This window comes from Parambassis ranga, chromosome 22 (assembly GCF_900634625.1).
Source record: "Parambassis ranga chromosome 22, fParRan2.1, whole genome shotgun sequence".
NCBI lineage: Eukaryota > Metazoa > Chordata > Actinopteri > Ambassidae > Parambassis > Parambassis ranga.
In genome coordinates, this window is record NC_041042.1 from 17,566,291 (window position 1) to 17,593,015 (window position 26,725).

Sequence of the window (26,725 nt, forward strand, 5' to 3'; positions counted from 1 at the left end):
GAAATAACTAAATCCCAGATGTATTTCTTAAGACCACAGGAGATGTGGTCAAAAGTAAAGAAAGTGGACAGGGTAATATTTCACTGATGGAGGCTTAATTATGTTGTACAAACAGTGTAGATTCTGAGAAGGGATGAAACACAGAAAAAAAGACTTTAAAACATCGATGCTGTCTGAAGTGTCTGCAGTTTTCAAAACACAGTCACGACTTTTTCAAAGCTGAATGATGAATCATGCAAGTCTGAGGTCTTGTTTTTGACACCACCCTCCCCCCATACGGCTACCAAGGTTAATCTTTTGTAACACAGTCCTTGTGCCTTTAAAATATCAGGATCTGTTAAGGAAATGAGTGGAGTGAACCCGAGCACATTCATCAGTGTTCTAGTTTCATAGGGAAACTAGGGACACCACATGCAGCCTCCTGAATTAGAGGCAACATTGCAGTTGAGAGTACCTGCTCATTTCAAAGAGGAAGCGGTCAGCACGGGCCATCCTCTCCAGCTCATGCTTGTGCTCCTCCAACAGATCTATGTCACTTTTCTCTGGGACGAACTTTAGCAGCTGCAAAGACAACATGTATCAGAATATTAATGCTGATATCTGTGGAGAAACATCCCATGTACACATCATAAATCTTACCTGCTCCAGCATATCTTTGGCTAACTCTTCTCTCTCATCCATCTCTAGGATGGCCCTTCTGATTTCTTCATTGCTCATTTTTAACCTACAAAAAACATTAATGTTGTTAAATATAGTTCATTTTCACATTACAAACACCCAATTTACTGCGCGTAAACACTGGACCAGTGTCAACCTTGCAGGAGCCCTGCCAGCTGTTTTCTGTGCATCTGATCTGTGCTACATGTGCTGTGCTGTGATCAATAGGCACATTTTTAGTCTGTCTGCATCAAAGCCTTATTGAGCAACCGATGACCCCATTTGGATCCAGTTTGTGCCCCCGGGGTCATCTGTGACACAGAAGTGAGTTCAGGGAGCATGCCGCTGTTTTGTCAGACACACAAATGGCTCAGGAAGCCAAGTTATTGATCTGTTGAGAGGAGGGGGGAGGTCAGGATTCAAATCCTCTAAAGAGCTTTGGATCATTGCTGTTAGGAGACACACACATGGTAAGCATATTGTGGAGTGGATTTCTTAAATAATGACAATTGATTCTGGATCAGATGTAATGGGACTCACAGCCTCTTGGGAAGGGGGGGGGGGGTCAAATATATGTGTGTAAACTGAATGTGTGAGACTGATTTTTAATAATGGACAAAATCCCTGTTGATATCTGAACATCTTACATAACTCCTCATGTGTGTATTGCTTTCTGTCTGATACAGTATGACTCAGCGCCCCCCCCCCCAATCCCCCTTTAAAAAATAAGTACACATGAAAATTCAATTACACTGACAGATGCCCCTGTGTGTCCATTAAAACACATCCTGCCGCTAGATCGCCTCAAGCATCTCTAACCCCTGACCCCACAGACAGTACTTGTTCCACTATGGTCCATACCCAGGCTGTCTCTTTAAGAGTAGTAAACCAGTTAGCAGAGCAGCTGCTTTCTGGTAATGTGATGAAGTTTCTTACTTTGAAAGCAGGATAACACAATTCTGTGCACGTCTGCCGTCAATGACTGAAAGCTCTTTGACCTTCCGCGTGCTGACATATATGTCATCCATGGAGCCCGTCTCTTTCTGTTGACAGATCAGGATAGAGAGAGAGATTAGATTTGCAACATAGCGTTAAAATAAAACGTCTCACATCTGTCTGACATTTTTTTATCTTGTTGAGAGACGACCCCTTCTGAGAATTTAACAATGTGTTAATTTAGACCAGATTAAAAAAAAAAAAAAAAAAAAGAAGCAAGGCCAGTGGTTGTTTAGTCATTTCCACTGCCACGTTAAATCAAACTCTCTGACCTGTTTTTGCAAGTATCATGCATCAATTCATAAAGACCTTATCATCATAAAGCATTGGAAAGGTATATGAAAACACATGACAAAAAAGAAACTTCCCAACTAGGTCTGGGTAGAGGTTTTGGTGAGTCATCACTGCAAACATATAGCAGGCAGACCTATAAACCTCTGAGTAGCAGGAAACATGGTTGAAATCTTGATTCAAGCCAGTCAGATATTTTTGTAAGCTTCACACAAATGCAGTTTTAAAATCCACCGGGGGGAGGAAAGAGTGCACGTCTGAGAAAAGCTGGTCGGGGCTGCATGTTAAACACATTCTATTTATGGTCCGAGTGGGTTTCCTGCCTGCGAGGGAGCGTTCTTTTTGAGGTATGACATATGTAAAACAGATGCAGCTTGTTAAAAAAAAGTGACGTTTTTCCATGCCCGTGTTGACCCACGGTGCCTGGCAGTGGACTGAGGTTGGCACTAGGTTAGGGGGACAACTCCCATTCACTGCAATCTGCCAAGCCCCTCTCTGCCTGTGTCGTCCGTTTTACCAGCTTGTGTGCAGCATGTGCACTCAGCTCACTCTAACTGGAAATGAAGCCCTTCATCTTTCAGTTATTCAGTGACAGAGGTTGAAATGTGAGCAGAAGCTCTTTAACGTGCGAGGTGCTGCACTTAAATTCATTTTCTTTTCTTTAGATCGTGATGATGAATTATGACAATTACAGAAATGAAGTTGATGATGGTAATTATATGCTTATCAATACAGAAAACTGATTCATGTGGCACTGCCTTTTGGGGATTTAAAAGCTCTGCTAAATTGTCTACAGCTAACAAGCTATGCCTCCTTATACAGCACCAATCAGAATATAATGTCTAATAATATATATAATATTATCATTCATTTCTGACCACTTGATGGATATGCATACAAAATGCACCCGATTTTTGTACTAAGATGCACAAGTGTGCTTCATGTGGTTTGCTCTTGTCTGTATGGATGTTCCCCTGATTTTTTTGTCTTCGTGGGCAATCACTGTAGGTTGCACGTATTGAGGAGTAATGTGAGGAACGCCCATCTGCATATTTTGCCTTAAAACAATTATGAAGACCAAAAAAGAGAAGCTTCCTAGATGTAAATCCACTTGTGTGTATGGTATGCAGATTTTATCAGCAACACAGCAACACACGTGTTTGTGGTGTCCACAGCTGTCCCTGTATGTGATCGTATTGTTTCACATCTCATGGTGCTGACAACAAGTGCCTATTGCAGAAGTGATGCTAATGAAAACCAAAACAATCGTCCCATCTTGCTGCTGCGCTGCAGAAGAAAAGGTGAAGGAGCAAGTGAATAAAGCTTGAACTCACCTGTTTGAAGGATTGGTTAGTGAGCAGGTCCTGCCCAGGCAGTCGGAGAGTGCAGAGAGACAACAACAAAAAAACATTGAAAACACATGCAAGGATTAGCACTTCAAGCAGAAAAAAGGTGGTGGCTAAAGCAAAGAACTACAACTATGCACACTACAAGCTGAAGCTGGGAAGCCCTCTATGAGAAAAAAACAAACAAAACAAGAATCAGCTACTTTCCGAGTTATCGTGGGCTCATGAAGTGAGTACTGGAGGCTGAAATGCCTCTGTGCTGCATAGGTTTTTTACAGTTTGGTTTGTGTCTTCTTAAAGTGGCCATGATTGTTAGAATGTATTATTTCAACTGCATCTACCTCTGTCTAGACATGGAAAAACAAGGCCATGAAAAATGACTGTGGTAACTAATCCTACAGAGGGCAAATGTAAACAAGAGCCCATTATGAAAGAAAGAGCAATGACAAGCTTAAAAAAGGCAATTATGCCATGTATAAACATTGCAATGTTGTCCAGTCGAATTGAAAGTCTCTTGCAAAATGGAACCGAGTTGTCAAAGCCAGGAAGATCTTGGGTTTTTAATGTGGCTATATCCATAGAGATCTGCATTTAACCGTTGGCCCGTGCCAATAAAAACCTGCTCTGTATAAATACATGCCCACAGTAAATCACTGTCAGCAATGACCTCAAATGACCCGTTTCTCTTTAATAAAAGCTTGCTGTCAGAGGACTTTTAAGCAGGTCTGTAAATTTCATTCGAAAAGAATGCAACAATGGTAATGCCCTAAAAAAACACTATGTATTGGCCTTTAAAGAGTCACTTTAAACTGTGATGACTAACAACTAATTAGGGTGCATTAACATTCCACTTCAACCCATTAAAAGTTGTTAAATTTACGCAATTGCACCCAATATTATCACATGACAAGTGGTGTGCAATTAGTCTTTAGCACAGAGGGAAGTAATTGCTATGCACTGTATGGTGAAGCACACATGCTGCAATTATCCCATTAGTTAGTCCATGCTTCGACATGATTTAGTGAATAGCCTCTTTATTTTAGTCCTCTAGCTTCAGTAAAAAGCTTTCCTGTATCGTGACTTCTCATGACTTCAATGCTGTTTCCTCTGATTCATAAGCCCAGGAAAACCCAGTCAGTCACCCCCCCCCCCCCCCCCCCCCCCCCCCCCCCCCCCCCGCCCCCTCCTGTTCTCACATAAATGCTCTGCAGACACTGGTGCAAAGCTGGAGCTCTGTGGCATCTTCTACAATGAGGCATTCAGCAGTGAACAGCTGCTCATGTTAGCCTGAAGCTGGACTCTCAAGAGTCCTCTTAAAAACATCCCAAACCCCTCATCCCGTCATATACACTTTCACTAATACACGCAGTTCAAGAGTCAACTCTACTTGTACATTTAATGCCAAAACACACACACACACACACACACACACTCATTGTGGCCAACTGGCTAACAAATTCAAACCTGCTGTCTCTGATACGCTGAAAACATCTTCTCTATATCCTTGAGGTCAAGAATCTTGAAAGCTCTCAGGTCGTCTATGTCGTTCCAGATGGTGCCATTGATCATATTCTGAAACAGGGCAGTGGAACAAAGAATTGATACACTGATGAACAGATGTTTTAAAGTTGTTGAAACACAAGTCCAATGAAAGCAGGGGGTCATGGACATTACACAGGAGCCTAAGTAAACTTTCTATTTTGATTCAACAAGTGTAACTGCTGGCTAAAAGTGAACATAGCTCAGCGAGTGCAGTGATTAATTAACACACTCTCACCCAGTCAGATCATTGTCATTGTCAATAGTCAAACATTCTCTCTCAGTGCTCTCTCACCTCTCCAAGTTTGGCCCAGTTGAAGGACTTTAGCGGATGCGAGGGTTGAGGGATGGACTTGGAGCGTAAGGTGCTCACTGAGTTGAACAACGAGGGAATGGGGGGCGGTGGAGCTCCGAAAACAGGAGGCGCCCCTGGCGGTGGAGGAGGCGCTCCGGGTGGAGGAGGTGGTGGTGGAGGAGGTGGGCAGCTAAATGGTAAAGGAGGCGGTGGAGGAGGGAAGCCACCCATCATAGGTGGTGGAGGTGGAGCTGCAGGGCCACCAGGAGGTGGAGGAGGTGGCGGGAAAGATGTGCTGCCACCCTGAAGAACCAAAGGAAAAACATTTTTTTTCCAATTTAGCTTGATTTGCTGGGCATTAAACATTGATGATCAATACTAGAAAAATCCAATTAGCTCTTAGCTACATGGATACAAAGCAGCTCTGCTTACAGCTATGTCACTGATGCGTGTCGACAGGTCCAGCACTTGCTCCCTTGCTGAGCGCAGCTCCACAGTCTCTCGCTGTAGTTTGTCCTTCATCTTGTTCAGAGTCTTCATCATCTCATCCTTCTCATGGGTCTTGGTATCACACTCACGCTCTTTTCTCTCCAGTTTAGCTAGCAGCTCCGCATGATCTGAACGTAAACAACGAAGGGGAAACAAATAATGAGAATAAAGTCCATTACAGTTACAGCTATTATATGTATATACATTGATGATGCACGGCAGCAGCCTCACCTTTCCTGAACTTCTCTGCCTGGTCTCGCCACTGTTTTACCTCATTTTCATTGACCAACCTATGAAGCAGGTAGACAAACAAAACAAAAATAAACACACAAAACAAAGTGCAGTGTGGTGAAGAATGGTAGTAGGTCAACAAAAGTTAAGCCAGGACATTTGAGGGATATTTAATCAGCGGATCAGATTATTTCTTGGCTTCCTTGTTGTGAGAGGGATTCAGATTTATTGCCAGCATTGACTGGGTTTGCTGTCAAGCTTCATAGTACAACATTAGTGCTGAACATAAATCCTGCAGGGCAGAAATCAGTTATAAACTCTGGTTCAGTCTGAGGCGGGGGTTAAACTGATTAATGACCAGCTATACAAGAGAGTAAGTAAAACAGAACACAAATAGGAGGTACAAACATAAATAATAAAAAATATAAGGAATTATTATTTAGATGAAAAATAGAGTGAAACCTTGAAAGTCGCTGGAAGCCTTGGCTAGAGTTGAGAGAATAGACAGTGTCACTATGCACACAATATAAACAACTGATTAAAAGAAGTGACAAGGAAGGTGCTGAAGTATGAGGCCAAATTAACTTCACTGTGATAATGAGTCGCACCAAAACGCTTGTAATCAATTCGCACTAGGAAATCCACAAGGCAATTTAAAAGCAAATTGGTCATTAATCAATTTTCTTGTGCTCGTGAACAGATCTGTCTGAGCTTGATTACAAAGTCAGTGCTGCTTTAATTGCAGCTCAAGCAATTCTCCACGGATTCAACACTCCAATCACTGTGTGTGTGTGTGTGTGTGTGTGGCATGACTGTAGAAAAATTTGTTTTTGTAATAGGAGTGTTAATTTTGGGCCAGACGCACATGTGAGTAGTCAGAGCCGTCGTCATGGTGACCGTAGATGATGAATGACTCTGAATTCCAGTTGTTTTAACAGTTGTTTTAGCGTGCCTCTCAACCCCCCTCACCCCGTAAGCCGTCACGGCACGAGCCATAGGTTTTCACCCCTGTTAACCGTCGGGGGCCCCGGCACGCCGCCAACACAATGAAGGGAATCTCCGTTTGTGCACTCCAGGCACAATTTACTCTCAGAGAGTTTATGGAAACACAATAAGACGTTGGCAGGGACGTAAAGAGAGGGGTCGGGTTTGACCGCTGTCAAGGATCTGCAATGGACAGTAATGAACACTTTCTGTACGCTGTAGGAAAAAATTTCACTCATTTGTGCTGATTGCACAAACAATGGTGGCTGAATTAGTGAACAAAGCGGGCGCTAGCGGAGGGCCAAGTTTTTACCACGCTACATGTTTTATGGTGCTTTCACTGCTGAGACTAAACACATTCATCATTGATCGTATGCTTGGTTTAAACATAACAAACAGGAGGAGAAGAAAGATGGAGAAAGAAAAGACTGACAGCACGTCAGAAGAAGAGAAACGGGGGAATCGCACACTGATGCACACTGCAGGGCATGGACAAAACCCTTGAATGCCATCTTTTAACGCCGCCTATTCTCCACTGCACCACACACTTTGATTTCTAGACGCAAATCCAGATTAGTTTTAAAACACAGGAAAATCCAAAACCACAGAAAAATACCATCCAATATCTGTGATCATCTGGAAAAGAATATGGAAAAACTCTAGGCTGTTGCTATGACAACAGATGCAGAACTACTTCTGAGTGGTTGTTTTTTTCCTTCTAGAATCATCTGCGTCGTCTCCAAGAGCCTGCTTGGCTGCATCTAAACATGGCTGACTTGGCCGGCCAGCATTCTTAATGCGATTAGAACAATTTCCTTTTGATCTCTAGTTTCCGCCTTCATGCCAATCCGCGCTCAGTGCGAAGCTTCCTCTGATTCAGCCTACAACCCCCTGCTGCCACCTACACATCACCCCACCTTCCTGTGCAATCACATCGCCCCGCTCCCATCACTAGCACAACAGCATAACACAAACAGCCAGTTCAGGCGCTAGCAACCATGTCACCATCATTCTAAGATAAAAGCACATAATCGTTGCTGATATCAGGCTTTGATCTGAGCTGGAAGTGATGCCGATTAGATGCATTAAAGGCAAGACTTTTCCATAAATCATAAAGTGTTTACAACTTTGGAGGATAAGGCTTTTAAAAAGGCATTGAGGATGTACCAGAAGCACTTAAAGTAACTGATGATCTGCCCAGTAAATGTGTGTATCTTCACTTACATGCGAATGATGCTCTTAACGCTGAAGTTGTCCAGAGGAGCAATGTCAGGGTCCTCTCCCTTGTCGTCCTGTAGGACTATCTGCTGGAGAATCCTGTCTAAAAGCTGCCAGTGCTGCAGACTGCAACCTCCCCGCTTATCTGGGTATGAAGTCAAAGTGTGTTATGGTAAATCCCTTATAAACTTTTTTCAAAGCTAGCCAAGGTGTAAATTTGTAATAGGTGTGCTCACAGGGCATCTGCAGGCAGTGTTGGAGGATGGAGAGGAGGTGTGGGTAGGAGTCCGAGTGGCTCAGTTTCTTCTTGATCACCTCAAACATGGCACCAGCACTCTTTGTATCTACATGGGTCTGTTGAGAAACAAAAGAAAGAAGCATTCTTGAATGGCTGCTGAGAACAGAGTCGCAACCTGACAGCAATAACTCACTCACCATATCAAATCTTTTGGCCAGCTCTGAGTCGTCCTCATTCCGCACCATCTCAAAGAAGTCCAAATGCCTGAACAGAGAGAAAAAACAGTCCAAGTGTTAACCCCGTTATGTGGATGCACGTTATTGAATTTTTGGACGATGTAAACACACATTTCTTCCCATCCAGCTGCACAGAATAACAAGCTTTTCCTGAACGGCTGATGAAGTTTGTAGTGTTTGCCACTTGGCTGAGAGCTATACTTGTGAATAACAACACTATTATCCACCTCTGACACACCAAAATCCACAAAAACCCACACCACAGACATCACCAGTGTGATGACATCACACATTGTACATTAATCAGCATCAATTTATCAGCATCTATCTTATCGCCGATATTTCTTTTACCATCTGCCCATACTGATGTCTCGCCAATAACATCCCTTTTTTGTATTGTTTTTTAACAGCTTCAGAATAATGTTGGAAACATTTCCAAGAGATGACAGTCTGATGATTCATCACTACTTTTGTTTGAAGGAGGAAGACTCCATATGTTCTATGTTATTGTTCAACTACTGAATTACAAGAATAAATAAAATACTTGATTCAGTTACTTTCAAATTAACAGAAAGGATTACTCACCGATCCAAAGTGGCGTTTTCATGCTCTCTGAGCTTGTCGATGACCGGCTGAATGCCCAGCATCAGGAACTCGTACCTTAGATGGAGGCGGAACTCCAAGTTGTCCTAGAAATAAAACAGAAAATGTGAGGACATCAGAATCAGAAATACTTTATTGATCCCCGGGGGGAAATTGTTTCAAAACTGCTGCCACAAGCAGCATTAAAGGGAAATCACATACATCACAGGCTAAATGTCTAGCATGCATTTACTGCTCTAAGTTGGAAATATACTCAGCTGGGAATACACATACACTATACTTGACATGTTATGATATGTACTGTGGTAACATGCTAGGATAAGCTTAGAGGCTGCTAGCAGTAGCTTTCAATTTATCATACAAACAAATCAAATTCAGGTAAACATTCCTAATTTCAACATGGTTGATGAAACCATTACTATGACTGATGAGTAAAAACTGTTTTCTGTGACTGTTGCAGGGCATAGATGTGCATGCAGACCTCTCCAGCTCCAGCATTGAGCACAGCGTTGATGAAGGACATGATGGCCGTCTTTAAGTTGACCTCATCTCTGTAGCGGCCTGTGCTTTTGTCCAGCTCATTCAGCAGTGTCTGCATAGTCAGAATGGTAAGGACAGTTAGTCAGCAAGAAAAACACATTTCAGAGCTACAGTAGAATGTGACTTCATTTATCTCAACTACGTTCACACCACAGTGAAGCGAGCCGGGTAACACAGCATCACTGTTCTCGGCTCTCACACCCTGCGCTGCCTTCTAAACTGACCCTTGACATACTTCAACAGCTTAATCATAACTCAAACCAACATTAAAAGGCCTCATATGTTCTGAATCACTCAGCCCCTGTGGTGTTAGTTTAGCTTGATGGTGGCATGATTTACCACAAACCCCTAGGGGATGTGTGAGATGTGGCTTGTTGACTCAGTCCTGCTAGTGACTAAAACACTACACATACGCTGACCTCCATAACTCTCAGTGTCCTCACCTGCCTTCAACACAGCTTGTGTGTTGACCTAACCCGAGGCCGTCTGAGGAACTTTAGCTGCAGTCTCCAACTTATCAGACTGACCACAAGTTGATTTATTTACCCTAAAATATTTTGTCTGCCCCACGTCTCCTAAAAGAGCTCTCTAAATATTTATATACCAGGCGCACAATTCAAAGTACATGACAGTCTGCCTTAGCCTCAAATTCTTTCCTAAAGATCTCGTACCTGAAAACGGGTCCTCTCAGCTGCATATTTCTGGTAGTGTGCCATAGCCTGCAGCACCTTCTTGTGCCCATCAGGCACCAAGCAGACTGCACCAAGAATCTCCAGCACCGCCACTTTGGTCTTGATGTTCTCCGTCCGCAAACTCTGAGAGATGGTGTTGATGCTTTGCGGGTGGGCCAGGACATGTGCTCGGCCCTGCGAGTTGTTCATCAGGGCCTTGATGCATCCGATGACGGAGGTGTGGACGCGGCTCTCTGATGTCTCGTAGTCCATGCTTCGCAGGAAGTTGAGGAGGCAGGTGAGGCCGTCCAGCTCGATGAAGCGAGTGACGAACCTGATGTTAGAAAGAGCAGAAACTCAGTGCCACAGATTCTGACACTTCACACCAGTACCTCCTCACCAGATGCCAACCGGGCTGAAGCACCTGTGGTTCACCACAAGCACACAATTTGAAGTCTAGAAGGATTGTTTGTGATTTATGAATAAACAAATGATCTAAACACCTGATGCACCTCCTCACTAACGTGCGCACCATATTTTGTTCCCGTTGGCGACTTGTTGGTGAGACTGCAATGGCTGTATAATCTTAAAATCTTAATACATCTGCAGACACACAGAGCTCCCGATGGTGGAACGACCTGAGCACCATCAGGGTAGGAACGTCCCTCTCCATTTTCAAGTGCTCCTTTAAGAAGCTCTTGAAAACTCTCTCTTCCTTGAATCCCTCCTTTCTTAAATGTGTACCACTTCAAACAGATGCTTAGTTTCACTTCTTCTCCTGCCACACCTGCTCCCACTGACATTTACTTACACCTGTATAGCTTCTTCTTCCTCCCATTTCAATTGCACTACTAGGAGTTCCCCTTGGCATTTCAGTGCAACAGATTCCACCAGGAGTCTATTGTTGTATTCATGACTTCTTATTTAAACGCATCATACAGATTCTATATGTAGCCAAAGGAAGAATTTTGTTGTAAGTTTTCAAAAATACTTCAGCTCTTCTGCAGCAGAAATACATCCCATAACCCGATTTACAGTCACGAATAACACAGACGTCACACAGCCTCACTTAAGTACTCAAGCTCTCCCAAACACAAATTGGTTATCAAAACACTCAAGTAAAATTTCACAGTCCAAGTTCTGCCAACCTCCCGCTGACAGCCCTCATTAGCTGAACTAATTAGAAAGCAGCCAGCCATTAACCTCTCTGGGAGAGACAGCAGACCTTGTGAGTGACAGGGAGGACATGTAAACACAGAGGGATGTCACATCCAGCAAACTCAGTGTGGGCTGTATGGTAAATGACCTTCCCACTCACTGAGATTCCTGATAGGGCTCATAAATTATTGCAAACAAATGAGGGTTTGTGAGAAGGAGAGAGAGGAAAGAGAGGAGACAAGGACACGAGAGAAAGATGGAGTCAGAAAGTGAAAGGAAAAACAAGGGGAGAGAGGCTGAGAGTTGAGATTTATCGCTACTCTTTGTAACAGATACATTGTTTTGACACTGTTAGAAGTATGCGGTCCAAGTTCCTTCCCCCTCCTACTGCTGGCTTGGCTCAAGGAGATGTGGAAAAAACACAATGCAAAAAAATGTAAATCATCTAATTATTATCCTATACACAGAGGCCAGGGCTCTTCCTCTCCTCGCACACCATCAATCCCACAATCTAGCAGGATCCTGCATGAGCGCACACACAAACTTTACCTGGCATGACCACTAAATCTCTCAAAGATGTATAATCCTCTCATCTCCAGCAGTGCCTGGATGAGATCAACAAGATCATACCACATGCATGCATGAATATCATCGCCCTTTCCTTTCAATGCGTAGAAATCACACACACACATACACACAAAACCTCTCAGCACACAATACGCTTCTTGTTTGAGAAGCCTATAGACGCGATCTGCACTCAGCACCAAGGTGGTGAGGAATAAATCCAATATATTAGATATGACTTGATACAGATGTAACACAGACACTGGAACTGGAGCAAGGCAGAACTGATCCAACTGATTCATTTTATATCAGTGACACGTCTTTGGCCGGCAGCAGGATCCAATGATAGCCAGTCTCTGAAATGAGGGGGGCCACCTCAGAGAGAGAGAGAGAGAGAGAGAGAGAGAGAGAGAGAGAGGTTTCATACTGGAAGAGAAATTAAGCTGAACATCCTCGTGATTAATGTATGGAAAGCAGAGGGTGAAAGATGTTGTTCTTGGAGTCCGGGTTCAAAAGGGTGGATGAGATTCAAGGCTTTGCTCGCTGCCTGTTTCGATTCACTCTGCTTATTTGCCAAAAACACACACACGCACGAAAGCAGTGAACGCACCATAAACATACATGATTGCATACAGGGGAAGTAGAGGGGCAGATGTGTATGTGCCGTTAACAAAACCTAGTGAGCTGACATCAAAAAATTCTCTCCTCCTCGTCCTCCACTTGAATCAATAGATTCCCGCTCCTCTGACTTCAGAGTCCTCTCTTGTCTTCTCCTATCCACTGACATTCACGCTCAGCCGACTGCTGTGCAACTTTGGAACAACCACAGAATACTTTAAAACCCGCTGGGGTTCATGACAGCGAGAGCTTCACAACTGCTGCATACGATATAAGCAGATCACTGAGGCTGAGCCAAACACACACACACACATTCAGATCTGCAGACTGACAGAAAGAAAGAAGTGAGGGGTATGAGAGGTAGCAAAGAAAAAAAAGAGGGGGCACTGTAATGTTAGGTTAGCTGAAGATGAAATTATAAATAAGATATGAGATGTTTGTTGAAAAAAAAGCATAAAAACCTCTGAACCAGAATCAGACGATATTCTAAATGAGCAGGACGGTGTGGAAAACTAATCCAGATGTTCAAGTTTAATTTCAGCACTTGTGTCCAACCAAATGGATTTTTTGAGGTTTTTATCGGCATAGGCAAAGACATTCTGCCTTTGGTGAACTGTGGGTGACCTCTGTGTGGCAGACAGTCTGTCCCTCCAAGCCCGATGCTTCCACACGCACAGACTCAAGTCATCACGAGCCCCTTTCTACCACTCTTTATTTAATCAGCGCTGCCACAAACTCATCTCATCCAGGCGCAGGGACACACACACATGGACTCGTCTACAATAAAAAGGTCAGGATGTGAATGGGAGCCCAGGAGGTTCTTCAGAGGTGCCGATTAGAGAGAGCAGAGCGAGGTGTCTGCAGAGAAGTCATACGATATCAACGCGGCTCTCACTCCAATAAATTTTACTTGATGTGAGGCCCAGGGTATAAACTGTGGTAAAATAAGGACATAAAACACAAAAAGACAATAAAATCCACATCTGTCATATATATAGTATATCACAGCATGGACAGGAGGACTGGGTTTACTTGTAAATCCACAGGGAGTAGTCCAGTGGGCCATGTGTCCATTACGCTACACTCCTGCAATACAGTCGGACAAAAAGGGGATTGAATATGAAGCTCATTGTGCTACGTCTACTCACAAGGCAGACCATCTACAGGTCCATATACAGCACTCACGGCAATTCCAATAAACACAACATTAGACGAGTTTCCCTTTAACCCACATAATCCTAGCAACAAAAATAGCTTTGTGTGTGTCTCTTTAAACAGGGACCACTCTACTCCAAGTACCAGCGCTGTATAATCTTTTTCAACTCTCCATCTGTTTGTTACCATAATAACACAAACCTTTCTCCTCCTGCCAGTATCATCCACCTGGCCCACATTTTCTCCTTAACTGCTGAGTACCAAGGGGGTGAGAAATCTGCAAACACATCTCTCCATCCAAGCTGCTTTGACTGTGTAATAGTCTGCTCCCCCACTAACCCATTTTGTAATATATAAAAACAGATATAAACTTCTCTCTCTGAACCTCTGAGAGATGTGGTGGCAAAATGTTTTGTGGGATAATATTTGCGTGTGTTGGTAGCGAAACTTCCAAAGAGATATTGACACAGTAAAGCCTTAGTAGAGCAAGTCAATATTCTTGCTGGACGAGATTTCCAGAAACCATGTCCGGAGCACCGTCTTGGGAAGCATTGCACCGCTCTGCTGACATGAGTTTGGGACATGCAGTGCATTCTGGTCCAGGACGGCCTCGCTGACCCTCTTCGTTTCCTGCCCTCCGGCAGCGATTGATGGGCGTCACATCTTGGATGCAAGAACGCACACACACACAGGACGCTCATCCTCACGGACATAAACATCAGGGCAGATGTGCGAGTGACTCGAAAAGTCAACAGTGTTATGTAAGCGCACTTAACTGCATAGTTAAAATACCACCGATGAGTACAAATATTTGGAAGCTGAAGTGAAACATACACCAGGCTGCACATATTTTACTTCACGACATTTGTGTTTGCCTATCAGCCCCCTCATGCCCACTTGAGTTGAGGTTTGCCTTTACGTGAGCAAATACACAACCTCAGCGTGCTACTTCAAGCTCCATTTGACAGCTGGTAAACAAAGCAATAACAGTTGGCAGAGAAACTGAGATAAGCTGCAAATTTTAGTGCAAGAAAAATTCAGCCTCCTTTTTTTTTTATAGCCGTTTAGAATTAATCACAATTATATTTGAAATAAGACATCTGGGCCATTAAATGATCACAACTATTAAAAACAGTTTCTGGTAAATGGGAAATTAAGTGCAGCATCACTCACAGCAGGAACACGGCGGCCTGCTGTCTCTGCTCACTTCGAGACCCTGTTTGATACAGTCCAGTTGTTCTGTAATGGAATGCTGTGATTTTATGTTTGTGGTACCAATGCTGTTGCCATCTTGCCTATTTCAGCACACACTTGCCATCTGACAAAAGACAACAGGGCTAACACAGTCGAGTAAACGCACAACAGTGAAGTCACGCTTGAGAAGGGACACATGCGACATGCAATTTAGTTGACTGTTAGCAGACTGTTCTTTTCTGTAATCCACTGCAAATGATGATTAAAATCTGTTCTTTACTGTAAATTAATATACAACAAGACAGTGAGAGAGGGCAATAAGATGAGAATGAAGAAGAAGAAGAAGAAGAAGAAGAAACAGAGGAGGAGGAGGAGAACGATGACGGAGAAGTAGTAGAAGTAGTAGAAAGAGACATGTGTCTGACTGCTGTCGCCCTGCAGAGTGGGCTGAAGGCAACAAGGCCACCTCTTCACAACCAGATCCAGCTGACTCTCAGGAAGAGGGGCCGTTTCAGGCTGCCATCCAAAGGCAGGCATGAATCAAAGCTGAATCCAGACAGACACCACCATGTTTTACAGATGCAGCCATAAAAAAAACAGAACACAAACACACAAAGGGGGAATGAACTGATGAAGCTGGTGCTTAAAACGTCAACTGACACAACACACATCACAGCACAGTGCTTTTTGTCCTAGCCTCACATTTGTCACAAAGGCCAGACTTGGCAGGATATCAACACTCTGCCTCGGCTGTCCCTGAACAGCCATATTCTGTGGGATGCACCTGCTCCCTACGTCACTCCTACAACATCTGTGTGTTAACGAGCAATAACTCCACATGGGTGCAGGTGCATTACTGAATAGTGCTGATTAAGTCATTACAATCACACAAATGAAACACACCTGAACGTAACAAGAGCAAAGAAGATGAGTGATGACCTGGAGAATCCCTTCTTTGCCCCTGCTGCACGTGCTGGTACTGATCTGAACAAACTGCAGGATTCTCATATGTCACTTAAATTACAGTTTCATAATTAAACCTTGTGCAAAAAAACATCTCACACACAGCATACTGCTGTATTCATGATTAGAATTTAAAGGAAACTTTAAATCAGCTCAACTGATACTAGCTCAGTGAGCCCATCTGGAACGTCAGTGTATTTGTGTGGTAAATCAGCTTTAATGAACGTAAACTGTCACTTAAATACAACTCATGGGGGTTAGAGACAACAAATGGGCAGATGTGTTTTATTATTTCTGTTAAAGTCAATGTATCTTTGTTCTAAATATATATAATAATAATATCAGAGTTAATAATGACATATAAACTAATGACTGGTGGCTTTTGTTGCAAGTTATCCTCCTTAGTAATTGGATTATATGAAATTGATTTTTATGATGGATTTTATTGCCGTTTAGCCATCTAAACATCTCTATAATCATCTGGTAGAGCTTTCTAGACAGCTGTCAGCTGTTCGGACATAAGTGCAAAACTGTGCATGCAATAGTTTTTAGTACAACGTCATTATAAACTATGGAAGAGCCATATTTTGGTGAATGCTTCACCCAGTTGTATGCACAATCACTCACACATCTCACAACAGTTCTCAGCAGCCATAGAAGGGGCTCACCTGCCATTAAGAGTATTGTGTTCAATGTTGTCAAACTGGCAACCAGACTATTAGTGGACAGGCTAGATCTACTTTCCTTGCAGATTAGCAGACCATGGCAATCTGATTTGTGCATTTCAGGATGAGACAGCTTCAGTTGTTATATTTATACAACATAAATTTTGATGACTGTGACTTCCTGTTTTCTGTCTAGACCCAAAGTGCCATCTCTTACTTGTTTTTTTTTTAGACACCCACACATGCGTACATAGAGCAAACACAACAGTACACTTGGTCTATGGACACACTCTTCCAACCCAGACGTGACCCAGACATCAAAGCTGCCCTGACGTTTAGTCACTCTGCACATTAGGTTTGTCATAGTTCCTCATAGAGAAAACTCAACGCCCCCCACTCCGGTCCAGACCACTGCACGGGCTGATGGACAGCTCCAAAGAAGCTGCTGACGGGGGTGAGAGGGAGTCGGTTTAGATTAGCGGGCTACCCAACATCTTTGTGGTGATGCCCACAAATCATCTTGAGTGATGCTAAGATCTAAAAATATCTTTAATTGCTTGCATTTTAAGTGGAAGCAATTATAGGATCATTTGCCATGACAAGAGGCTGACCTTATGGAGAGCAAATCCTTCCTGTTGCATGTTACATTATTAAGTGGAACTAATAAGGGTGGCATTACCTCAACGAGTCAAATTGAAGGAATGCCTGACTTGAATGGAAGCCAGGCAGTGCAGGGCTCAGTGGCCTCTGCTGCAGAGGAAAAGGTCAGAGAGAGGAGATTCACTCACCTCATTGGCTGAGTTCGAAGTGCTGTCTTCAGATCTTCCACCACCTTGTTCCTCATTTCCATTTCCTCCTCATCAAAGGCGAACAAGGTCTGCATCTGCAGGTGTAGTGAGAAATATAGATGGAGTCATTTTCCACTATGGGTCAACAAAAGAATGTTAATCTTAATTTGCCTTCTCTTACAAGTAACTGTGTTTGTTTCAATTAGCCCCAGCATTGGGGCCTCATTAGGAAGCTAATGTTTCAAGCAGCACAAATCAATCAGACTGTATATTTTCCCCTCTTTTGGTGTCATATTCCTTTAGGAGAACTGTTTGAACCTACACAACCTGCCAACGTAAGTCATGCAGACAATTAGCTCTAATCAAGCTCACGACAAATAGAGCAATTATTTTAAAAAACTGTGGTGTTAATGCATTTCTGCATCACTTAAAAGCTTTCGTCAGCAACATCAAAGAGCTGCTCTGCTCCCATTAGTCAGGGCCACAGGGCTTCTGTTGAGTCTCTCCAGGCTTTTTCCGTGGCAGCTCACTGCCAAGTACTAAGGTTCAGTGTGTATTACAGCAGTGGAGTGAGCTAGTGCTGCCCATTAACCCTCAAAGCCTTAAAACAAAACAAAAAAAAGAATAAATAAATGAAAAAAACCTTTTTGTTTGTACAAATCTGAATCTAAAAAACTAAAAGAATTAAACAGTTAATAATTTATCTACAGCTTATGGAGCGCCTAGTTAATTTCTTTTCCCCAGGATTAGTTACACTTGGGGCACTTATTACAAAATATTATTCGTACTCATTAAAGTTTATATTAATTTTTGCAAAATCAGAGAAAAGAAATGATAATTCTAATATTTCTTGTTTATAGTGTATGTCTTGTTTTGTCAGGGTTACATTGTGCAGACTAAGAAGATGTTTTCTAAAAGATTTTCCACCTTTAAGCCTTCATTCAGGTTACAGCTGCTTGCAAATAGGAAAGAATTAAAAAAAAGCTCAGTGTGCACCTGGATACTGCCACATAGCTAACTCTAGCCTGACCTCATGTTTGACTATCCAACAACAGCCCCGGTCTGTCCAGTGTGTGAAAGTGTTTAATCTAGAAACAGTGCAGTCAAAACATCCATCGTATCGACTTAGCCTCAAGTCCAGATGGTTCAGGGAAACCTGCGCCAAGAAGCAAAGTCTCTGGCTCCTGTTGCTCTAAGCGAATATGTTAGTAGTCAATGGGAAGTTGGACACAACAAGCGTTGGGGAGAGTGAATGATTTGGTCGTGCTGCGAGCCAGTTCACCGTGTCAATGAGTCTAGCCAAATGGCTCCATCCTACATCTGCTCTTTGTAAGCCCATCGGTACCTGTGGCCAACAAGCACATAAGGATATCATTACAGGCAGTTGGTAAACCAGCAGACGGTACTTCCCTAAATCCTTATAATGGGAACTGCCCCCCAGAGCCGGGACTATGCCTTTAAGCTAGTCATCAGAGCATCGTTAACACGGTGATGAGTGCTGCTCATCAAAACCCTTATTTGAACCACATGGATAAGTGATGCAAAAAGAATTAATTGAATTTAAAAGAAGATTGTATTAAGGGTTTTTTGCAGGATCTCTACCATTTACACAATAAAGATGCGGAGGAAAAAACTGCCGGCTAGATTGACCTGTAAAACTAAATGTATTTATGTGTGTTGCTATTGACTATAAAGTTATAGCTGATGGTGAAAAGCAGCAAAGATAAATGTGGCCTCAGGACTGCAGTTCTGGAAATGAAGGCGTATTAACCTTCCCTGATGAAGACAAAAGCCAGGTGCTACTAGTGGGTCTTACAGGGTTTATGCCTTGTGTGAAAGGGGTAACGGAAGACTTTCCATCTGCAGAAACCTCTGAGTTTAACACACTAGCTTGGACACAGCAGGACTAAAGAAACTCTTGTCAAAATCATAAGGTCATTTTGAATTATTTGCCAAAGTACAACCTGCTCCAGGCTGCGACATGACTTTATGAATGAACATTGAACGTTGCTGGTTGTACAGTAATCTCTCCGGGAGGCAGAAAAGCGAAAATGAGATCATCCAATAACTCAGCTACTGTGGAAGGGCCGTCCCTGATGAGCTCGCCAAGGAGCCAAGATATGAAGTCATGGTCGGAGCAAAATGTTACAACGCTGAAGATGCAGTGTGGCTGGGAGTGATAGTAGAAATGAAAAGAAGACTAGGGAAGGAATTAACCTGAGTTATAGTGAATAATGGAGGCTGAAACAGGGCTTGAACAAGAGGCTGCTTGTGCAAAAATAAACGTAATAAAGAGTCATAAAATCTCTAATAGAATTTCATTTACTTCTAATTGCTTTAGAGGTTTTTATTCTTTCTCGAAAACGTCTGGAACAAGTGAAACCACTGGAAGAAAAATAAACACTTTAGGACTGAAACGTAACTCTGACACCTATAAGCACAGAGGCACTGCTTACAGACCTGCTAGATTTTCAAATACTTAGCAACTCACAAATCAGCACTCTCTCCTTGCTGCTTCAAACACTGTTTGTGTGAGCGTGTCTGCGCCGCAGCAAGATCGTTTCTGCAGACTTCGAGTCTAAGCTCAGGTATCGTTCAGGAGCGGTTCCTGAGAGGAGCCGGTAAACACAAACAGCTGGAAAAAATAGCAACCTTTAACATGGGTTGTTGCTACATGCGTGTATTTGCCAGAATAACAAACAACGCAGCAATAAACAGATATTAAATGCCATTAGTTTTTGGCTCTGTGTTTATGGTGGTAAGTTATGGTTGAGCAGTTTATCTGATCTGTGGCCTGGAAAGGCTTGTAAATGTATTAAATGTTTGGCTTAGATGAAGAAAAAGAAAAAAAAAACAGAAAAAGGAATGCTGAGAAATCCATGCCTGCCCCCTTACTAGTCTCTAAATTTCATGCTTACTTGTCGTCCTTTAAGAGCCGCTCTCAAACTGTCATCTTTTATGATCTGTAAACACTTGGGAGCCAACTTGTCGTCCACACAAGGACTCGAGGTCAGAGGTCACCGGCACCAGTGGCCAAGTGTATCAAGCAATATAACATCACTTACAACTTAAAATGACACTGTGCACTCACAGTCTGTGATGGTATCATGCTGTTTTTATTGGCAACCATACCAGGCTTAGAAATAATGAATATTGTCATCGTGGCTACGCTCCGGGTCTCTGACAGTCATTCCCACTGACTGAACTGTTGAGTGTCTAAACTGCCTGTTTGTCATCACAGTGTGTGTGTGTGTGTGTGTGCATGGGGTCACAGAGAAGGAATGCGGTCATGTGAATATAAGAAGCAGTCAGCAGGGAGACGATAAAAAAGCCAGCAGATAAAGAATGACAGAGTGAACGGTGACCTCTTAAGGGCAGCAGTCAGATGTCTGAATCGAACGTTGCATTAGAAGTGGGCAGAGGTGAGAATGACTTACAGCCGCCATGGAGTTAATGCGGTCGATGTAGTAGTCGGGCCAGCTGGTGGCCAGCTTGTTGGGGTCCTCTTGCTCCTGCACAGGGAACACAAAGAGAGTCTCAGCCAAACAGATTATCACTTTTCAAATGTTATGTTACAGCAGTGATGATTTACGAGTCAGTAAACAGCGCGTGTTGAAACGCACTTCACTTCTGACCATTGATGCAAACATTAAGCGTGTTTACTCTTGCTCCTTCACTTGCTCAGGCTTTGGATGGCAGCCAGTTGGCTTGACTGACTACAGTAACATATCTTGACAACTACTACTGAGGTTTGCAAGGAGCCTGATAAGGACACTCAGAAGCTAGAAGTGGACGCAATCACAGTCAACTGGTGGTTATTTCCAGTTCATTTATGAAGCTTGACCTTGGTTTCGTCTTTGTTATGAGGATATTTAGCTATAGCCAATTAGCTGGAAGTGGAAAAATCCATTATGCCATCATTTTCCGCTGTAGGGTTTTCTAAAAGCAGTTATATAGCCATACCTCTGACATCATCCACCTGTGTCCCCATTTATGTATGCAGCTGGATGGATAAGAAGAAGGCTCGTAAATGATGTAGCCGTTCCTTGTTGTGATAGAAACAGCCATCACAGAGCACAAAACCAGACTAGATTGTAACACTCAGATGATATTTGTGGTGACCTTTCTGATTTGTTACAGAGAAACATCCAGAAAGGTTGGAACTGTTTAAAGAGAGCAGGAATTACAAAAAACACCTAAAATTAAAATGAATTGACTGATTGAAGCCTCACAACTCTCACAAGAGCTGAGGCAGCTTAAAGCGTTTGGTACAAATAAATAAATCAATGAATCATGAAGGAAATCTACTTTAAAACTGTTGCTAGGTGATCAGGTTTTTTTGTGGCCTTCAACTTTTTTTTTTAACCACGCTTCCCTCTTTACGCTCCCTACCTTCGTTTTCTTACCTCTACTTCCACATGAAGACATAAACAGACCTGGCAGTTCAGACGCTAATAACCGGGTCACGACTATTCACATGTCTTAGCCTTTATTGCACAGAGAAAGCAAAAGAGGCAGGAAAAGTGCCTCTAGGAAGGAAGTGCGCTGCACAATGGGGTTTTTTTCAGCTCTGTCTGAGATCAATTTGTCCGGGCCAATCCGGGGAAGCGTGATGCCACGAGCAACAGAGGCACGGGGGAATACATAGACCGTGTTTCTCATTCACATCTGGTCTTGTTTAGCTCGGGCTCAGAGCACTGGTGGAGCTTTATTGTTGTTCTTGTTACTGTGTGCATGCCAATGACAGTTGGAAAGTTACAGTATACCACGTTCATTCAGGCTGCCTGTGATTTAAGTACATTTTAAATCTCTGCATATGTCAAAAATGTGCCGTTTCATTAGACTAAAAAAAAAAGCTATTTTTTTATTTTTAAATGTGGTGAAGAGGCAGGGCTGTGACTTTGCTTTGTTCTTGGTTTGTCATTTATTGAGTGCTAATGCTACATTAGAGACACAGTTGTGGGGTTCAGATTACTGAACTACAACCTGCATGAAGCTGGAGGAAAGAAATAAAACAAACCAGCGCACAACTTTAGAAAAAGCACGTTATAAAACCGTACTGCTTTGCCAGTAGATTCTCTGTCAGTTTATCTTTTAACTATGTGCACTTTCATTTACTTCAAGGACATCTGTGCTGCAGTGAGAGCTCGTGAGTTACCTCTGTGTCCCTTTCTGGATTGGAAAATCAGTATTTTACACTACCCTGTTCTTCCATATATAAACTAGTGCCTCAGTATTTGCATGGTAGCAATGCAGTTAGAAGCAATTAGCTTCCTGTTGATTAAGCCACACTTACTCATAAATCACACACACATACAGAAGTAGCTTTTGAGTAGACATTTGTTCCCGTAATGACCGCTGTTTCTGATCTCTGGCATCGACAAGCTAAAGAGCAAAAACAAAAAGGCCACTGTACCACTCAGCCTGTGTTTTTTTAGCCGACCTGGTCATTACCGCTGTGCTGCCGACACGCTCGGGACGCGATGCCAGACAGATCCTGACGCTGAGATTAACAACAACCCCCCCCCCCCCCCCCCCCCCCCCCAAACATGTCAACATGTCATTGAGTCCAATCCTACATTTATTTTGGCACTTTCACGAGGGGGAGTTAAGTACTGTGATTTTCATCATGTTTTGGGACAAATGAAAAGTGATGACAGCAAGATTTGGGGCTTTGTAGACATATCAGTCTATACACTTCCTTAATTTTGTGCCTTTTTAATGGAATTTGTGAAGTTTGATCAAACCATTCTGAGACTTAATCACAGTTGATGACGGGTATTAAAGTTCCGTGATAAGAAGCCAGACTTGTTACAAATAAGAAGGCACTAATAGCAGCTGTTTGTTTGAACGTGCTTATTACATTACATATATGTATAAAAGTGACCTCTTGTGGAGAAAACATTCCTGTCGCGTGCTCAGCCGCAGAAGTTTAAGGTCAATCCCGTCATTCTGTTGCAGCAATTACACACTTTACACTACACATTCCTCATGTCTGGTGACATTAAATATGATTTACAGTCCTGCTTGCAGCAAAAGAAAAGGACAGGAATCCCCATGTGCATATCAGGTATATGTATCTGTAAGGTGTACCTCTTGTTACAACCATCAGTTGGAGAATATATAGTTTCTCTGAAGACCCAAATACCTGACTAAAGCCAGCATTCGGGAATATTTCCCTGTCTGTTTGGCAGACTATTGTGTTTGCAAAGGCACCTGTTGAAAGAAAAGATGAAATTACATATGTTAGCTTTCCTGCTGTCATGTAACAAGCCTCCTAAAAGCTTTCACTGACAATGATAATTGAGTTCACAGATTGCAGGAATCATATACCCTTCAAGTCAGGCCTTCAGGAACAACAGGGGGTAGAATTCCAAATACTCAATTGGCCACAGTTGAACCCAAAGCACTTTGAAGCATCAGGGGAAGTTTCAACAGTTTAACTCAAGGTACAGCCAAATAGAGCCATGCTACATGCCGCTGTCCTGAGGACACACATATTAGCACAACAGCCTCATTTTACAGCCATTTTCTCTTCTGGCTCCTGCAGCCGACTTGGCACATTCAAGTATTCTGGGCCCTTGGATCTATACAACGGCTCTGACAGACACGCTAACATGTTTCCATGAGGTCTCCAGTTTCTCTGGCGATAGGACTGCTTGTAGAGCGCCTCACGCTGTCTGTTCCCATGTGCTCAGAGAGGCCCGGGGGGACCCTCGGCTGTAGCGCGGGGACTCTAATGAGCAGTCCAAAAAATCCTGACAGCCCCAGCAGCCAGCACTTTACTGAATGAAATACCCTTTAAGGAAACATCACTTCATAGACAAAAAAGGAATAAACCCCAAAAGAAAAAAAAACATTGCTATTCAGCTGATCTGAAACAACTAATTGATGAATAATCTGTAACTCTTTTGCCGATTGGTCACGTCTTTTCATGGATCACTGAAAATCTTTGATTTACAAGATTTTTTCCAGTGTGCTAGGTACTTACAGACAATGCACCTGGCAGTCTGGACCAATCAGAGTCCTTCAAGGAAGCACTGGCACTTAACGGTGTGTTTTGGGTGTGATGACACAGCCTATGAGTAACAGCACAACTTATCTACCCTCACATGTATAATAATTCTTAAACATGCCAAGTGCATGGAAGCAATTCATCACAATGTAACTGTAGTACAGCAGAGGAAGCATCACTGTACGTGCATTAGCATATTGTTGCTGTTATTGGGAGACACTGCTAGTCGTTAAAGTCAATACTTTTCCCGTATTCTTTACTCCAGCTGTCACCACAATATATTCCTGCCCGTGGAATGAGGTGGATTGTCCGACATTCCAGAGAGCCAATCTGTCCGTGGGGAATATTTATCTATGGAAGCTGGGATATAAAGTCTCACCTAGAGAGTCAGGAAATGGACAGGATATTGAATTCTGAAACATTATGTAACAGTTTGCTGTTTTACAGGTAGCTGACGTTAAAAGTGAGTTTGAGTTGTAATCTTTGCCTGGGGTCACATTAAGTGATGGAGATTATGCACATGTGGCTAATAATTGAAAACATGAGGCGCTGCTGCTTTAGGAGATGGAAATGGTAGCATCGGGCAGGCTGTGTGAAGTTATGGCAGAGCATCTGAGATGAGGATAACGTGAGGATGATGGCAGCATATAGAAAATCCTACTTTAATGGAAATTTTAGGACAATAGGTAGTGGATCAATGCTAGTTTGGACAATGTGTGGTAACAGGCTAAAAACACAGTACATATGTGTGTGTGTGTGTCGGTGCAGCACAACTAATAGGAGTCAGGAGATCCTGTTTCGCTCAGCACTGAATGATTCTCAGGAGCTATTAGATGTTACATAGTGTTCTCTACCTGGGGGCTGCTGGATGCAAGTCATGCTTGAAAAAACAAGTACACACATACACACACACAAAATCACCCTCACTTGGAGGCAGGAATTTGATACTCTCCTACAGACGTACTTATGCCTTCTACGCACGTGTCTGACCATCAATCTTAGCAAAAATGAAGCCCTCAGTACTCTGCGTGTTTCTCACATAAACATACACACACCGCTAGCTGTAGCTGACTGGGTGGTGGAGATCAGAGGTGCAGATATGCTTGGCTTATGTAAAGCCCTACAGCATCGACAACATGTTCTTATTAGTCATGGTACACAGAGACTATGTTTACACTCACTATTTCTGAATGGTATTAGCTGGAAATAAACCAGCTAATACTTTAAAACAAAATTACTCAATGTTAAACCTGAGCTTTTTTTGTTATATTTTAACATAACACGATTCTTACCTAGGACAGTAAACATACAGTCACATTTTTCTTGTTCTTGTGGACAAGACAAGACAGGTCCAAATCTTGAAAGAGACGGAACACACTGAGCCACATTCTAATGGCACACGTTTTTTAGCATCTTTTCTCAAACAGCTAATTTTAGCTCTGTGTTAGCAAGCTAGTGTATTTAGCTCAGATACTTGCAAACATAACATTACTGTTAACGCCAACTGAACATATACCTGTGCACATTATTGGGCTCTCCATACTAATGCAAGGTAGGGCTAAGCTTCGCTAAGACATTATTTTTGCTAAGATAATGGTGAAACAAGGCTTCTGTGTGATGGTGGCACTCTAAACGTCATATGTTATATCAGCTGTGACACTGAACTTTATCTGGTCACGCTGAATATGTATGTCCGTATGTCTGTATATGTCTGTATATGTCTGTATATCATACTGTTCCATGATAGGCTGCCTGAACAGGCATGTGCTAAAGTGGAACTGCCACTTAAAAAGTTAAAAGGTTTGTATTAAATGACTTATTATACAGATAAACAAAGTTAGTTTGTCTTTTTGTTGCGCTCTGACCGGCTCCCTCCAACTGTTATCTAACCACAACAACTGGAGCCATCGCTTGGCTGGAGGAAACAAGGGAAGCAGTGTTTGCCCCTGACAGGAATGGCTGAGGGAAATTCTGCTGTCCTCTGCTCGCAATTCAAATCACTGTCATGCTTTAATTCTCAGCAACAGAGGGCACTACTGTCTGGTATGTCTGGATTACTAGCATGCACACGTTTTCCACTGAATATGTTTGCATGGGTGAGTGCATGTGAGGGCAGTCTTCCTGTCTGCATTTTCATACACACACATGCAGGTTATTATATGATATTGCACCCCAGTTCTTTTCTCTCTCTCCGTAAAACACCAACTGTATCCATGAATGAGGGGCTTGTTTGGATATTCTCTGGCTTTCCGCTGTTCGCTGTTACCTCGG

The 26,725-nt window shown here is 42.8% G+C and overlaps 1 protein-coding gene across 1 annotated transcript in view; it reads right to left on the reverse strand.

Moving 5' to 3' along the window:
* LOC114427855 (disheveled-associated activator of morphogenesis 2-like) overlaps positions 1 to 26,725 on the reverse strand; it is a 36,534-nt gene that overhangs the window by 127 nt on the left and 9,682 nt on the right. Inside the window, exons 3-18 of the mRNA XM_028396063.1 lie at positions 20,877 to 20,951; positions 17,440 to 17,534; positions 10,335 to 10,668; positions 9,605 to 9,715; positions 9,106 to 9,209; positions 8,482 to 8,548; positions 8,283 to 8,400; positions 8,053 to 8,191; positions 5,845 to 5,903; positions 5,557 to 5,741; positions 5,125 to 5,427; positions 4,755 to 4,862; positions 3,279 to 3,308; positions 1,594 to 1,700; positions 640 to 724; positions 455 to 561 (exon numbers count right to left, since the gene is read on the reverse strand). Coding sequence (XP_028251864.1) covers positions 455 to 561; positions 640 to 724; positions 1,594 to 1,700; positions 3,279 to 3,308; positions 4,755 to 4,862; positions 5,125 to 5,427; positions 5,557 to 5,741; positions 5,845 to 5,903; positions 8,053 to 8,191; positions 8,283 to 8,400; positions 8,482 to 8,548; positions 9,106 to 9,209; positions 9,605 to 9,715; positions 10,335 to 10,668; positions 17,440 to 17,534; positions 20,877 to 20,951 — 2,027 coding nt within the window. The remainder of the gene's footprint in view (positions 1 to 454; positions 562 to 639; positions 725 to 1,593; positions 1,701 to 3,278; positions 3,309 to 4,754; positions 4,863 to 5,124; positions 5,428 to 5,556; positions 5,742 to 5,844; positions 5,904 to 8,052; positions 8,192 to 8,282; positions 8,401 to 8,481; positions 8,549 to 9,105; positions 9,210 to 9,604; positions 9,716 to 10,334; positions 10,669 to 17,439; positions 17,535 to 20,876; positions 20,952 to 26,725) is intronic.